Here is a 15,206-nt window from a genome sequence, read left to right on the forward strand (position 1 = left end):
AACTCAGTTTGTCTTGATAACGTGCGAACGAAGCCATAATATTGATAACTCACTAGTCTCTCAATCAAATCTCCGTGTCACCTAAAAAGGGGCGTGCGAATCATATATAGGCCTATATATATCTATATATATATATACCAAGAGATTATATATGTATGTATATATATAGAACACTCTATATATAGAACACACATATTATGTGTGTTCTATATATATCTATGGTGCGAATAACCTCTCAATGTGTTTTATTAAAACACATCCAATTCATACTTTGCGGTCACGTGACTACCATCGATACCTGGAGGGCAACAAACGCTGGCAAAATGGCGACGAACAACGGCCAACCAGGGGAATTGCAGCCTTGCAGATTTCCGATACTTCAATCAATCAACTATTTAGACGATATGTCACAAAATGTTAAAATTAGATACGAAGAGAAGATAAACATACTCGGAACTTGTGATCCATACACAGCACCCGGTGATGTAATTATTGCTTTTGTGACCGGGTGAGCCATCTCCCTCCTGGTCACTGCATGATGCTCTGCCAGCCGTGCACAGGTTAATTGGGGGGCGGCGCTGCGTGCGTGATTTAAAGCAGGTGTGTTGGGCACTACTCTCCCTCTTGACTCCACACTGCAGTGAGTCTGTCGGTCGGCGTGCATGCCCATGTCTCCGCGTCGCAATATTAAGGTAGGCATCCCGTGTCAACTGCAACTGCCAGGTTGTGTTCGTTTTATCGGGCCCTGGGGTTTCATCCTCCCGCTCCGTTGTACAGTACTTGGAGTGACGGTGAGCCGGAGGGGGCGAGCAGTTCGGTGGGCGCGTGCTTGGGTGCAGTAGAGCTCGGAGGTAGGCTGCTCGTTATTGTCTGCTGCTGCAGTTTCCTCTCTGCACTAGTTGTGACGCTCTCTCTCTTTCTCGCTGTACAGCGGGACGCGGTAACCAGCGTCTCCCACTCTCCCACTAGTGCTGCACTGATCCATTTGGCGTCCTGGTGTGTTCCAGTCATTGGCCACCACGACGAGGTCCGCTCCTGTCCTGGTTCGCGAAGCTGTCCTGGTTCGCGAAGCTGTCCTGGTTCGAGAATAATCAGACGGAGAAGCTCGTACTGGCTCGGGTCGCTATACGTGGCCGCAGCTTCGGTCCAGTGTGGACACAATTCCAAACGAGTGGCTCGCCTGTCTTGGTTGTGTTTTATGTAATTGCTGCTCCTCACGCAGCAATATAAATTTTTAATAATGTATTCGTTTGTTTGACTTTTGATTTGTTTCTGTTCAGCCATTCATTGGGTTAAATTAGGATTTCGTTCTTTTGTTAAGTTGTTTATACATAAATTTGTATTTGGTTTTGATATTTCTTTTTGTTAATAATTGTAATTGATTTCCCTTTCTTTTAACTGAGAGGTCCCAGATGTCCCCACACTGTGCCTGATCGTAATTTGTGTTTTCTTGTTTTGTACCATAGGTGCTGGGTCCCAGCGAGCGGCAGCCCTTCCCTGGTGGTGGTGTTTGACACAGTTTTGTTGCAGTGCACTGGTGGTTTTAGTTTGCATTTATCCCCTTTTGAGTTTCCTGCCGCCGTGGTAAGCCCAGCCCTGATTGGTGTCTTTTGGTTTAGTTTGCCAGTGTGGTGGTCCCATCTGGGTGCCCTTGTTCCCCCCCTGCATTACTTAGTTTTGTTATTTTAATAATTGTTAAATAAAATTTTATTCTTTTTGAAACCACGACCTCTGGACCTTGTGTGATTCCGGACCTGTGTTGGCCTTTAGAGGGCTATTTCCTGGGGTAGAGTCCCAGGTGGCGTTGTTGGCAACCTACATCACACATACACACGCATACACCAAACACCCTAACACCCGCTCCCGCCACACTTTGAAGCTGGCAAAGACTCTACCAGACTTGGAGTTTGGAGATATTTACATTTATCTCATTGAGAATCCGTCACCTTATACCGCACAAAAATTAAAAGCCTACGGATGGGTTAACAACACTGTCGTATGGGAGGTGAAAAACAGGAATATCTTCATAATCAAAGCAAAGGTGAATGTTACTATTTCACCATCCACTATGAAATGTCCCCTTTTGTCTGCGATTACATAGCCAATGTGGTCTTATTATAGCCCGATCATTCACTAAAATACACATAGAAAGATTAAAGCATCCAGCATATGATTTCAACAATGTGTGAGGGCAGGGATGATCGCACAGTTGCTGTTACAGAATGCTGCGCGATTTAATCTGCACAGTGGAATGAGCGCTGGGCGGAGATGTTCGCGCATTTCAGAAGCAGGGAGATTCCGTACAAAAATATGTGTCTAATTTGTCAGTTTGCCATGTGTAGGCTATGCCTGGCAAAAATGTTCCCGTTGGACTAATATTTCCATCACAACGGTATTTTGGACTGAGAGGAACCAAGGACCGTTCGTGTGGTAAAACTGGCGACGTCCTGATTAGATTAGCCTACTAGGTTTCGTTGCTGGAGTTCTTGCCCGCCAGCCAATCGTTGTGACGTCACGTGCAAAGTATGAATACCACGGAATGTCCAGCTGGTTCTATTTCTCAATAGGCCTACCCCAAAAACAGTGGTTACCGCCGACATATTACTCGTAGACTACTGTTAGATTTAAACAGCAAAGAGACATGTTAGAAGTCAACAAAAATATAACTTATTGCAGCAATTTAAAATTCCAAAAATACATGCGCAGTCGAAATGTACCGATCAAACAAGGCAACCCTATCACAAGGCATATAATAAAATCGAATTATTCCATTGCTCGTGTGGGCTGCACTTGCTGTCTCCCTCTGATGGTGGTTAAAATGTCCTCATATTGATCAATGACAGAAGACATACTGTAGGCCACATGAATCATGCTGAGACCAGCGGGTGTCTGAGAATTTCTGCAGGCGTTTTTTGTTGCGATTGTTTGCCATAAAGCACTGTAGGCGCGTCGGTGAGGCTGTGATGAAGTTCACTATTTATTGGACCGTGTCTAGACAGTTACGAACATCCCTGACCTTAGTGGAGTGCACAATCGCCAAGTTGAGAGCGTGGTTTCTGCAGTGATCGTAGACTGCTGCGGGAAACTGTGCAGCGATGTGTGCCTTTCCCGCTTAAATTGTCTGCACCATCATACTCCTGCCCAACGATATTGGCAGGAATCGATCTAGACCACCAACAGCAATAGCCGTGTCAATGCCTCTGCGTTTGAATGATAATGAATGAATGGAACGTTGCATTTTTAATGTTGACACGCTTACTCAGCTATAATAATAATAATAAAACTTTATTTGTATAGCACATTTCATACAAGGATTGTAGCTCAAAGTGCTTTACATCAATAGTATAAAAGACAGTATAAGGCAAGCAGCAAGTACACTTCATATAGTAGGAAAAGTATAAAACAATAACCAACATCATATCAGATCCTAGTGTTCTAATAGGTTACTTGAGTTACCATAATCTAGTTGCAAACAAACATAAACATATGAATTAACATCATATCAGAACCTAGTGCTCTAATAGGTTACTTGAGTTACCATAATCTCGTTACAAAACACATTAACACAAAGGAGGAATATAAATAGTGGAAGATAAAAGCTAAAAAAAATTAAAAAGGTAGTGTGTTTAGTGCAGAGTAAGATTCTTGAGTTACCATAATCTCGTTACAACATTAACACAAAGGATAAAAGATTAAAGATTAAAAATTAGGAAATTATTGATTGATGCCGTAGCGGAGTTGCGATTGAACGGGATTGTTGACTGGGGGGGGGGGGGGGGGGGGAATATATAGATATGGGGAAGAAATATAAGGACGCTATTTTGGGGGGGCCCTCTATCGGGCCTGGGGCTCCAGGCAAGTGCCTGGTTTGCCTAACAGTACGGTCTGCCCCTGTCAATAGTATCAAAAGCCGCACTGAGATCCAATAAGATAAGGATAGAGACTTTATTTGCATCAGAGTTTAGTCTGAGATCGCTAATTAATTTTGTGAGAGCAGTTTCAGTACTGTGATATCTTCTGAAACCCGACTGAAAGATTTCTAATATGTTATTTTCATTGAGAAATGAATTTATTTGGATTGAGACTATCTTTTCTAGTACTTTACTAATGAATGGAAGATTTGATATCGGTCTATAATTTGTTAGTATGTTGTTATCCAGTTTGGGTTTCTTTAGTATAGGCTTTATGTTCTTCGTGGTCATTTTCCCAGAAGAGGAAGCCCAACCACAGAAACAACAGCTGGCCTCGGAGGCTGTTTGTTTTACTGGGGTAATCATTAAACAATGTCCTTAGGCAAGTATTGTGAAATCATTTACAAGCAATACTGCAGGATACAAACACGATACAGTATACAAAGGAAAGAGGTGACAAAGGAAACATGCAGAGACCGCCCCATCCCCGCAATGGCTCCAGACTTGGTTGCTAGTTGTAATCGAAATACTTTTTTTACTTCACTGATTGTCACCCACTACAGTAGTCGACGTGACGTATACTCTGCTGCGCAGAGTATACGTCTGCTGCGCAGAGAATCCAAAAATCATGCTGGGTAGCAATGAAATGCGACAGGATGTGGTGCGACTTCAGAAAGTACTCAGAGAAGAGCTACATCCTGTAGGCCTGCTGACTAGACAGAAGGTACTAGGCCTACAGGAAACTCCTCAATTCAATGTGTTGAGTGAAATACACAGACAGGAACCCTTCACATACTCTCATCAGAAATACTAAAGTAAACGCTAAAATTTCCTTTCAACACATATAAAGTGAAAGTACCATGAATCATGCAATACGAAAAGCAGTTGTTGTCCAAAGGGAACTACTTACTGCAGGTGAGCAGAAGCAGGCCAGACGACATCAACAACCAGAGCCAGCTGGCCCCCAAGCCGGCCGCTGCCCCCGCAGCGGTTAACTTCCCCGTTTGGCAGCCCTGGCCGTTTTTACCAGGCTTCAGGTCCTGCCAGTTGCTCTCAAAGTGGACGGGCAGACACTGGTTCTCCAGCTCATCACAGGCCAGGATCAGGTGCTTTCTCTCCCTTGTGATGCTGCGGATCTCGCAGGTGTTGAGCTCGCTGCGCACCGTGACGAAGGAGAAGCGCTCGAGGCTGATGCACAGGTTCTCCTTGAGCCGCTGCCCACCGCGGTCGCTGCACACCGCCTTCACCCGCATCAGGTCGCCGGGGTCCAGGAAGGACTGGGTGGGCCGCTTGCAGCCCATGGAGGAGATGAACTTCTGCCAGGCATTCTGGTCATCGCCGCTGGGCATTCCAGGCGGGACATGGCGGTGGAGGAAGATGTCGTAGGCGTTGTTCGACCCGGAGGGCTGGCAGGGGGTGTTGTTGTTGGCCAGGGAGAAGTGGCACAGCCAGAGACCCAGCAGGGCTAGCGGGAGGAGGCCCTGGTACCCGGACATCACCCCAGTCACCTGGGGACATCAGACGGCTGCAACCCTCACTTCTCCCTCTAATTACTATTGCATAATGTAGATCAAATAGTAGCAACTACTTTATAGCTGTATAATAACAACTAGGTAGCACTATAATAGACCTGAGAATGTTTATTTTATTACAATACTGCATACCGACATACATGTAAAACAATATATGTATTGTATCGACCGTGGGCCATTAGGACTATCACTGGTTGGACCTTTCCAATTCGTACAAATAGCAAAAGACCATGGATTACCTGCAAAAGCCAGTCTCTTGCTCAAAATCCTTAGTTCATCTCTCAAAAGTAAATATCTGTGTCAAAGAACATGTCAATGCCATCAGAATGTCAAGTCCTTGTGTCATTGTATATGGAAGACAAAGACTAAGTCAAATTTATAGTCATGTTGTCAATATAACAGTGTACTCTGGAGGGATATTCTGATGTAATCTATGGCTAAAGTTTTGAAGACAATTATTGTAAATTGTAAGTTACACCTTAGTGTATGTGGGAGATTGATTGCAAGAGACTGGACAAGATTCACATTTACGCTTTTACTGTAATTTGTTGACAGACCATGTCATTGCGATACAGAAAGGAAAAGACAGCACCTCCGCTGCGAGTCGGACGGACAACGCCCCTTAACTGTGGTATAATGAGAACATACCACAGCCTGTCGTGATCTATTGCTTAAATATATACAACTATATTCTTGTATACTCATACAATTATTCCACAGCATATCAACATGTCTTTTATATACTTACACCTCTCTTCCAAGGCGTCAATACAGCTTCCAACACGAGGTGAAGTGGTCTCAAAATGTCCAACAGTAATTAGACTCGTGTGGCAGAGCACACCTGCAGTCCGGCCAGGCACAATTATCTGAGAGGAGGGGCTGTGTTTTGTTCCTACTCCTATTTGCCATGGTGCAGATTACACGATGTATACAATACTAATTAATAGTAACTTAATTTTTTACCACTTATTCAATGTCAAAGCCTACATGGCTTATTGGCTTGGCTAAAATTGAAAAACGATTTAATAATAATAAAGAGAGAGAGAGAGAAAGTGAAAGAGAGAGAGAGAGAGATAGATAGATAACTATAATGCAAAAATATATATGCTAATATATATATATACTTATAGATATACACTTTATATATTAGACTATATAAAGAAGTCTTCCATATGTGGAGGTATGGCGAGCTTAGTAGGTATGGTAAAATGGCATTCGTATTCTTTAACTGTTACGGTACAAGACCGGGACCCAAATGCTGGACACAGGGAGGCGGAGACAGGGTAAAAGGTAAAGGAATTTATTGGATGAGCAATCGGGAAGTCAGGCGAGCGGGGGTCTGGTACTGGGCAGGCAATCAGGTGGGCAAGGGCTAGACAGTGGACGGGTAGTCAGGCAGGCGGGGGTCTGGAACCGGGAGGGCGATCGTGCAGGCGGGGCGAGGGACGAGTAGTCAGGCAGGCGGGGGATCTGGAACCGGGAGGGCGATCGTGCAGGCGGGGCGAGGGACGAGTAGTCAGGCAGGCGGGGGATCTGGAACCAGGGGGGCGATCGTGCAGACGGGGCGAGGGACGAGTAGTCAGGCAGGCGGGGGATCTGGAACCAGGGGGGCGATCGTGCAGGCGGGGCGAGGGACGAGTAGTCAGGCAGGCGGGGTCTGGTACCGGGAGAACGATGGTGCAGGCGGGACGAGGAACGAGTAGACAGGCTGGCTGGTTACGAACTGCTAGTAGGCTAGGGAAACAACGAACTGGCGCCGGCTGATTGGGGAACCCCGGCTTAAGTAGCGAATGTAGATTGGGGATTGCCCACAGGTGGGTTGCGGGAAGGAGGACCAGTTACGCCCAGCAGCCACTAGAGGTGGGTGTTGGACCGTGTAGCGGGACGTGGCGTAACAGTACCCCCCCCTCGACGGACGCCTCTCGGCGGACGCCCAAGCACAGCCGGGTGATCCTGGAGAAAGTCCTGGATGAGAGATGGGTCCAAGATGTGGTTCCGGGGAACCCAGGAGCGCTCCTCAGGACCGTACCCCTCCCAATCGACGAGGTACTGGTGACCCCGCCCACGGCGCCGCACATCCAGGAGTCGACGGACCGTCCAGGCTGGATGATTATCAATCACCCTTGGCGGAGGTGGGGGTGGGATGGGGGGGGACAACGGACTGGTAGCGACTGGCTTGATCTGCGAAACATGGAAGGTGGGGTGGATGCGGCGGAGTGCGGGGGGGAGGTTCAGGCGAACCGCAGAGGGATTGACCACCTTGGATATGGTGAAGGGGCCGATGAAGCGTGGGGAGAGTTTGGGAGGAATCCCCTTCAAGGGAAGATCCTTAGCCCGCAACCAAACCCCTTGCCCGGGGGTGTACTCTGGCGCAGGTCGACGCCGCTTATTAGCCTGAAGTTGGGAGCGAGAGGATGCATGGAGTAGTGCAGTGCGTGTCCGTTTCCAGATGCGCCGGCATCTGCGCAGATGGGTTTGGACCGAAGGGACAGCAATCTCTTCCTCCAGATCAGGGAACAGAGGAGGTTGGTAACCCAGGGAGGCCATGAATGGGGATAACCCTGTGGATGCGTTCAACAGTGTGTTATGGGCGTATTCAACCCAGGGCAGCTGAGAGCTCCAGGTGGTGGGGCTGGCGTGGGTGATGCAGCGGAGTGCCGCCTCCATCTCCTGGTTGGCTCGCTCAGATTGACCGTTGGACTGGGGGTGAAACCCAGAGGAGAGGCTGGAAGTGGCGCCAAGAGCCTTGCAGAATGCCCGCCATACCTGTGACGTGAACTGGGGACCTCTGTCTGAAACGATGTCTGCGGGGATGCCATGCAGACAGAACACATGTTTGACCAGGAGGTCGGCGGTCTCCCTTGAGGAGGGAAGCTTGGGAAGAGCGATGAAGTGGGCGGCCTTTGAGAAACGGTCTATCACGGTAAGGATGGTGGTATTGCCCTCTGACGTGGGTAGACCGGTGACGAAGTCAAGGGCGATGTGTGACCAGGGACGGCTAGGGATGGGTAGGGGCTGTAGTAAACCGGAATGGGGGCGGGTCGAGGTCTTGTTCCGGGCGCAAGTTGCACACGCCGAAATAAATGAGCGGACATCCTGGTCCATGGTGGACCACCAAAAACGCAGACGGATGAAGTCCAAGGTGCGGGTGATACCTGGGTGGCAGGTAAGCCGGGAGGAGTGCGCCCAGGTCAGTACTCTAGACCTTACCGCGTCAGGAACGAACATACGGTTAGGGGGGCCGAGACCGGGATCCGGCTGTTGCCTCTGCGCCAGACGAACCGCGGACTCCACCTCCCAGGTGAGAGTGGCAATGAGGCAAGTGAGTGGCAGAATGGTCTCGGGGTCAGTGCCGGGGTCCTCGGGAGAGTACAGGCGGGACAGAGCATCCGGCTTGACATTCTGGGAGCCGGGACGGTAGGTGAGGGAAAAGTTGAACCGACCAAAGTATAAGGCCCACCTGGCCTGACGGGAATTTAGCCTCTTTGCAGACTGGATGTACGCGAGATTGCGATGGTCGGTCCAAACTATGAAAGGAAGCTCCGCGCCCTCCAACCAATGTCGCCACTCCTCCAAGGCCAGCTTGACCGCTAAGAGCTCTCGGTTGCCTACATCATAATTGCGCTCCGGCGGGGACAACCTTCGAGAGAAGAAGGCGCAAGGATGGAGCTTGTGGTCGGCGGAGGAACGCTGGGAGAGCACCGCGCCCACTCCGGTGTCCGAGGCGTCGACCTCCACCACGAACTGGAGTGAAGGATCAGGCTGAGTGAGGATGGGAGCGGATACGAACCGCTGTTTGAAGCCCTGAAAGGCGGTCTCCGCCTCCGGCATCCAAGCAAAGGGACTCTTGGTGGAAGTCAAGGCCGTGAGGGGTGCCGCGATTTGGCTGTAACCACGGATAAAGCGACGGTAAAAATTGGCAAAGCCAAGGAACTGTTGCAATCTCTTGCGGGTTGAGGGAGGGGGCCACTCGGCCACCGCAGAGACCTTAGAGGGATCCATTTCTACCTGGCCCTGGCTGATTATATACCCCAAGAAAGAAATGGATGGGACGTGAAACTCGCACTTCTCCGCCTTGACATACAGCCTGTTCTCCAACAGCCTCTGCAGAACCTGTCGGACATGGACCCTGTGCTCCTCCATGGATTTAGAAAAGATTAAAATATAGTCGATATAAACGAAAACGGTGTGGTTCAACATGTCCCGGAGGACATCATTTACCAAGGACTGAAACACTGCGGGGGCATTGGTGAGGCCGAAGGGCATAACAAGGTATTCGTAATGGCCCAAAGGGGTATTAAAAGCCGTCTTCCATTCGTCACCCTCCCGAATGCGGACCAGGTGATATGCATTGCGCAGATCTAATTTGGAGAAAACGGAGGCTCCATGGAGGGGGACGAAGGCGGAACTGATGAGTGGTAATGGGTATTTATTCTTCACTGTGATGTCGTTCAGACCCCGGTAGTCGATGCAGGGGCGAAGTGATTTATCCTTCTTGCTGATGAAGAAGAAACCCGCTCCAACAGGTGATGATGAAGGGCGGATGATTCCAGCGGCGAGGGATTCCCCAATGTACTCCTCCATTGACTCGCGTTCAGGGCGGGAGACGTTGAACAGACGGCTGCTAGGAACGAGTAGTCAGGCAGGCGGGGGATCTGGAACCAGGGGGGCGATCGTGCAGGCGGGGCGAGGGACGAGTAGTCAGGCAGGCGGGGTGGTGCAGGCGGGACGAGGAACGAGTAGACAGGCTGGCTGGTTACGAACTGCTAGTAGGCTAGGGAAACAACGAACTGGCGCCGGCTGATTGGGGAACCCCGGCTTAAGTAGCGAATGTAGATTGGGGATTGCCCACAGGTGGGTTGCGGGAAGGAGGACCAGTTACGCCCAGCAGCCACTAGAGGTGGGTGTTGGACCGTGTAGCGGGACGTGGCGTAACATTAACAGCATATCAAAACAATCACCAATCATGTTTCTAAAAAATACTGTGTCAAAACCCACTGTCAAACAGACTTTTTTTTGTGAAATTACGTGTGTACCGCTTTAAGGCCCAGCCTGCATTGTAGAGAGGCCGTGGTTCAAAAGGGAGAACTTCAAACAAATGTTTTTTTTAAGTTTGGCATGGGTATACTATGGAATCTCCTCTTAATAGCCATATTCAACAGCTGAGCCTATGTGTTTTGGATGCAATGTTGATGGCAAAGATGATGGCAAAGATGATTGCTACAGTCAATGTTTGACTTTTTGGGGTAAGTTACATCAACTTTGGGGGAAGTTTCAACTTTCCCCAAAAAGTCAAATATTGACCCCAACAGTTACCAGCACAGTAAGCCAAAATAGCTTCACACATCCTCATTTCCCTTTGTTTTATTTTATTCGCTATCTGCAGACAGGTAGTAAGAGGCCACAAGGCACCAAGGGTACCAATCTTGCCAATATTTACTTTCTACTCTAGGCAGTGGCGTAAATATCGACGGTGCAACCGGTGCAGCTGTCCGGGGGGCCCAACTCCGCTATGGCATCAACGGTGCAAAAATATTTTCACCGGGGCCGTCAACCATGATGTTATGCCACTGACTCCAGCGTTTATTATTATTAATATACACATAGAAACACCTATCTTTGTGTGGGCTTGTGTTTGCAGATCAAGAGGATTCGGAGAGTACTGAGTCTGACACTGAGGTTGTGATTAGAAGAACTGGAACTGAGTTTGATCTTGCTGACACACTGGTGAGTATGATGTTATGTTAAATAGTATTTGTTCACTTACATCAACAAAACCGTCTGTTTTAATAAATAATAAATAAATAAATCTGTTTTTATAAACATATACATTATGTTAGTTGTTAGTAAAGGCACATTAAAGAACACGCAAGGTGAAAGAAAATAACTAAAATGTTATTTGTGTAAGATATCCCACACACATTTTAAGTTGCACTTACACAGTCGGCGTGACCTTAGACAACGGGCCGAATAGATTGTGAAACTGAGTACCTGTGTTCGCCACATCGTGGCCACAGGGCACAGGCCAATAACAACTAAACGTTGGGCACCCCCCCTTGCAGTGATAGGAGTCCTGAATATTACTGAGACATACAAACATGATCTAACACATTGCTTAATTCAACACTTTGCTTAATCTGTTGAACCCAGGGTTGCCTATGTCAAAACATGGCAAGTTTCACGTTAACCGAAAGCCAAACAGTTACAGGTCCGGATTCCAGGATACCATTATCCTGGAAATCCAGAGTTCTCGTGAAAGCACAATTTGAATTTGCTCAGCGAGTCACTCTGGGAACAAGCAATATACTCACTCCCCGATTCCCCTGGCCCAGAACATTAACCAATCACATCGGTGTATCTGATATAGGCGGGCCAAAAGCTGTTTTACCGACTGGATACGGCAAGAGTCTTATCTATTGGTTAGCTCCGCTGGTCTGGATACGTCACCCCTTGTATTCTTCTGATTGGTCGTAGGTTTATCAGAGCCCATCTACGGAGAGCCTTGGCACTCTCTAATGAGCCCCATTGTATCAAACTTGGTTGCAGTTCCATTAGAATTCCACTGGGGGTGATCGAATGAGTGCAGATTGAATGGGGGTCTATGGGGCTAGACGGCTAATTGTATCTCTTTCACCTGCTTGTCGTTGAAATATCGCAGATTGTATTGTCGATTCCGCAAGTTCAATATAGATTATAGTTCAAAAGTCGAATGAATGAGTACTTATGTCCTTTCGATTTCTTATAGTTTGGGCCGTTGTTGGCCGTACACGCTAGCATTCTGCTAATGAATGCTGATTGGTCAGGGACGGACTTGCAACTGATTACGACCAGAGACCCCTCTTGATGGCATCTGAAGCTGAAGCACAATCAGAAATTATCTTAAGGAGGACTTTCCATCAAAGTTAATTGTTATATATTATATGTATATATATAATATATATATTATATATGCGGAAGTGCCAAAGTGACTCAGAAGGCAGTGACGTCATCATCTTTTTGAACAGATTTTCAGAACAGTTAAGTGAACTTAAAAAATGCAATATTCAGCTGAGTGTATTCTTTTAGCCCCCCCTTTTGAATGTGACTCTCAAATTACTTATTAGGGTTAGGGTAAGGGTTAGTTAATTAATTACACCCTGAGAAAAGTGGAATTTGAGGGTGAAACCCCGTCGACTCCCATTCATTCTGCACTCACTGGTGAGCGCCCTCGCATGGACAGAGATGTCAGTTCAGAAACCGGAAGTCACCAGAGAGTGCCAGTTCTCTTCACATTAGACATTCTCTGGTGTTATCCAATTGCGTGCAGTGATATTTTCAAATGCGTGCTTGGTGCCGCCCCTCGAGTTGGCCCATTTTCATTACTCGTTGCCAGACCCTACAGTTTTCTAGATGTGCCGTGGGGCTGGATTTCCAGGCTAGGATACCATAGGCACGGCCAGCTAAATACGCAGAACATCACCAAGATATCATCATCATAATATCATCCAAGACTCTCAGGACTCTCATGACTCTCATGGCCGACTCTCAGTTTTGGGGTACCCTGCACTCTCACAAAAGATGTGTTAAATAATTGTAGTATATATATATATATATATGTATATAACACATTATATATGTTATAAATAAAAAAATGTGTGTCATGTAAAACTGATTGTGTTATTTTTTTGTGATTAACCCAAAATGTGTAAAGTGATTGTCCAATCCGCTCTTTCTTCGATAAGCCATTAGTGCTGCTACCAGAGAGTCGCGTCACAGAAATACTGCATTCAATTATTTTTTTTGCTTGGCGGAGGTGCACAGTGGACTGGATACAACTCTAAAAGGTAACAGTTTAATGTCTTCTTCTTTCTTTTTTTTTAAGTCTTACTATTGAAACATTCTAAAGGTTTGGAATAGGTTTTGGAAATGTAAAGGCCTTGATGCAAGTCCAGCATTGATTGCATTCAGATGTAGATGTTTTTTTTTAAGATAACGTTTCACTAACTGCGAGTCAGTCTTGACCTCACATTACTGGTCTTAAACCACTTTAGTACTTGCCAATGGTGTTTTTTTTTTTTTTTCTACCACGAGAAGTCTACAGCTTGTACAAAATGCTGCAGCTAGACTACTGATCGGAACGAGAAAGTTTGATAGCATCACTCCTATTCTCGCCTCTTTGCACTGGCTACCAATTACTTCCAGATCGGATTTTAAGGTGTTACTGCTAACCTATAAAGCCTTGCATGGACGAGCTCCATCCTACCTGAAGGACCTCATCATTCCTTACAGTCCCTCACGGCCCCTCCAGTCTTCGGGAGCTGGCCTTCTTTCGCTAGCAAAGGTTAAAAATAAATCAGCCTTCGCCTACCGGGCCCCCTTCCTATGGAATAGTCTGCCACCTGTGATCAGGGAAGCTGACTCTGGAGCTATTCAAAGCAAAGCTTAAAACGCACCTTTACAGCCTTGCGTTTGAGACATAGGAGTGCAAAAACGATACAGACCGCTGCGTGTTTGTTCGTGCTTCTGTTAATGCGGTTACCAAATGAGTAGCAGTATACATTTCCACTATGTACTTCTTCCCTTCTACTTCATTATTCTCTCTGTTCCAGCGTGTTGCGGTGACTGCCACTGGATGCCTGGATTCTAGGGGTGTAACAATACGTGTATTTGTACCAAGATTTTTCGGTACGGGTCTAACGGTTCGATGCACGTTTCATTTCGGTACGTACCGAAAAAAAAAAAAGTTTTTTAGAATAAAGTTTTTATTGATTATCACACTCTGTGAGTGCCTTGTCTTGTCCTGATGTTTTGTGTTGAGGACCACAATGGAAATAAGTCCTGGACTTTATTGTGTTTTTATCCTCAATTGTATTTGATGTCTTTTCATTTGTGTTAGGCATTTGTTTGATACAATTTAATCAATCAAATCAAAATCAAATTGTTTAATAAAAATAAAAAACTGCTGTACAGAAAAACATACCAACCCGTGATTTAAAAACCAAGGTACGTACCGAATCGTGACTTTAGTGCATCATACACCCCTACTATATTCTCCTCATGGTTAACCGGCCAGCATCCCATCATCAATTTTAATGCCTGTATTTATGTATGTCAATTGTGGCACCCATTGCACTCCTGACCATCCCTGGAAGGAGGGATAACCCCACTCTGCGTTTTTTTTCTTCCTTGCTTAAGCGAGTTTTTTCTTGCCCGTGTGGGGGCTTGGGTCTGGGTGGTGTCATAAATACTTGGCCTGTTAAGCCCTTTAAGACTATAATGGTGATTAAGGGCTATACAAATATTGAATTGAATTGAATGTTACTTACTACGGGTCATTATTTGTTGATATTTAGCATTATAGTGAAACAGGATGAAATTAATAGTTTGAAATATTCACAAAAAATAAATAAAAGTGAATATTTCAAACTTAATTGGATCCTTATTCACTATAATGCAAAATATCAACAAATAATGACCCATAGTAAGTTAAAGTGGCCCATAGTAAGTTAAAGTTAAATTGGCAAGTACTACAGCAATCAGAATGAGAAAATGTGTTTTTATAGATTTTTGGTGAATATTTCAAACTAAATTGCATCCTTATTCGCTATAACGCTATAATGACCCGTAGTAAGTAAAAACCCACCATTTGCAAGTAGGCATACTACAGCAATCAGAATGAGAAAATGTGTTTTTATTGATTTTAACTTATCAACAAATAAACTTATCAACAAATAAATGGTATTGATTTTTGGCAATATGAAAAGCAGTTGCTGTCCAAAGGGAA

The 15,206-nt window shown here is 46.2% G+C and overlaps 1 protein-coding gene across 1 annotated transcript; it reads right to left on the bottom strand.

Annotated features, from left to right (window-relative positions):
- Window positions 1-4,537: 4,537 nt before the first annotated feature.
- On the bottom strand, window positions 4,538-6,295 carry LOC311362462 (angiogenin-like). The gene is made up of 2 exons (XM_084482317.1): window positions 6,192-6,295; window positions 4,538-5,419 (listed from the first exon to the last, which is right to left on the bottom strand). The coding sequence occupies exon 2, from the start codon at window positions 5,405-5,407 to the stop codon at window positions 4,814-4,816; it is 594 nt and encodes a 197-aa protein (XP_084338443.1). The 5' UTR covers window positions 5,408-5,419; window positions 6,192-6,295; the 3' UTR covers window positions 4,538-4,813.
- Window positions 6,296-15,206: the final 8,911 nt, after the last annotated feature.

The sequence above is a fragment of the Micromesistius poutassou genome, assembly GCF_964030765.1.
Source record: "Micromesistius poutassou genome assembly, chromosome: 17".
In the NCBI taxonomy this organism is placed as follows: Eukaryota; Metazoa; Chordata; class Actinopteri; order Gadiformes; family Gadidae; genus Micromesistius; species Micromesistius poutassou.

Coding starts and splice junctions, on each gene's coding strand:
- LOC311362462 (XM_084482317.1), bottom strand. CDS start 5,407: ATGTCCGGGTACCAGGGCCTCCTCCCGCTAGCCCTGCTGGGTCTCTGG.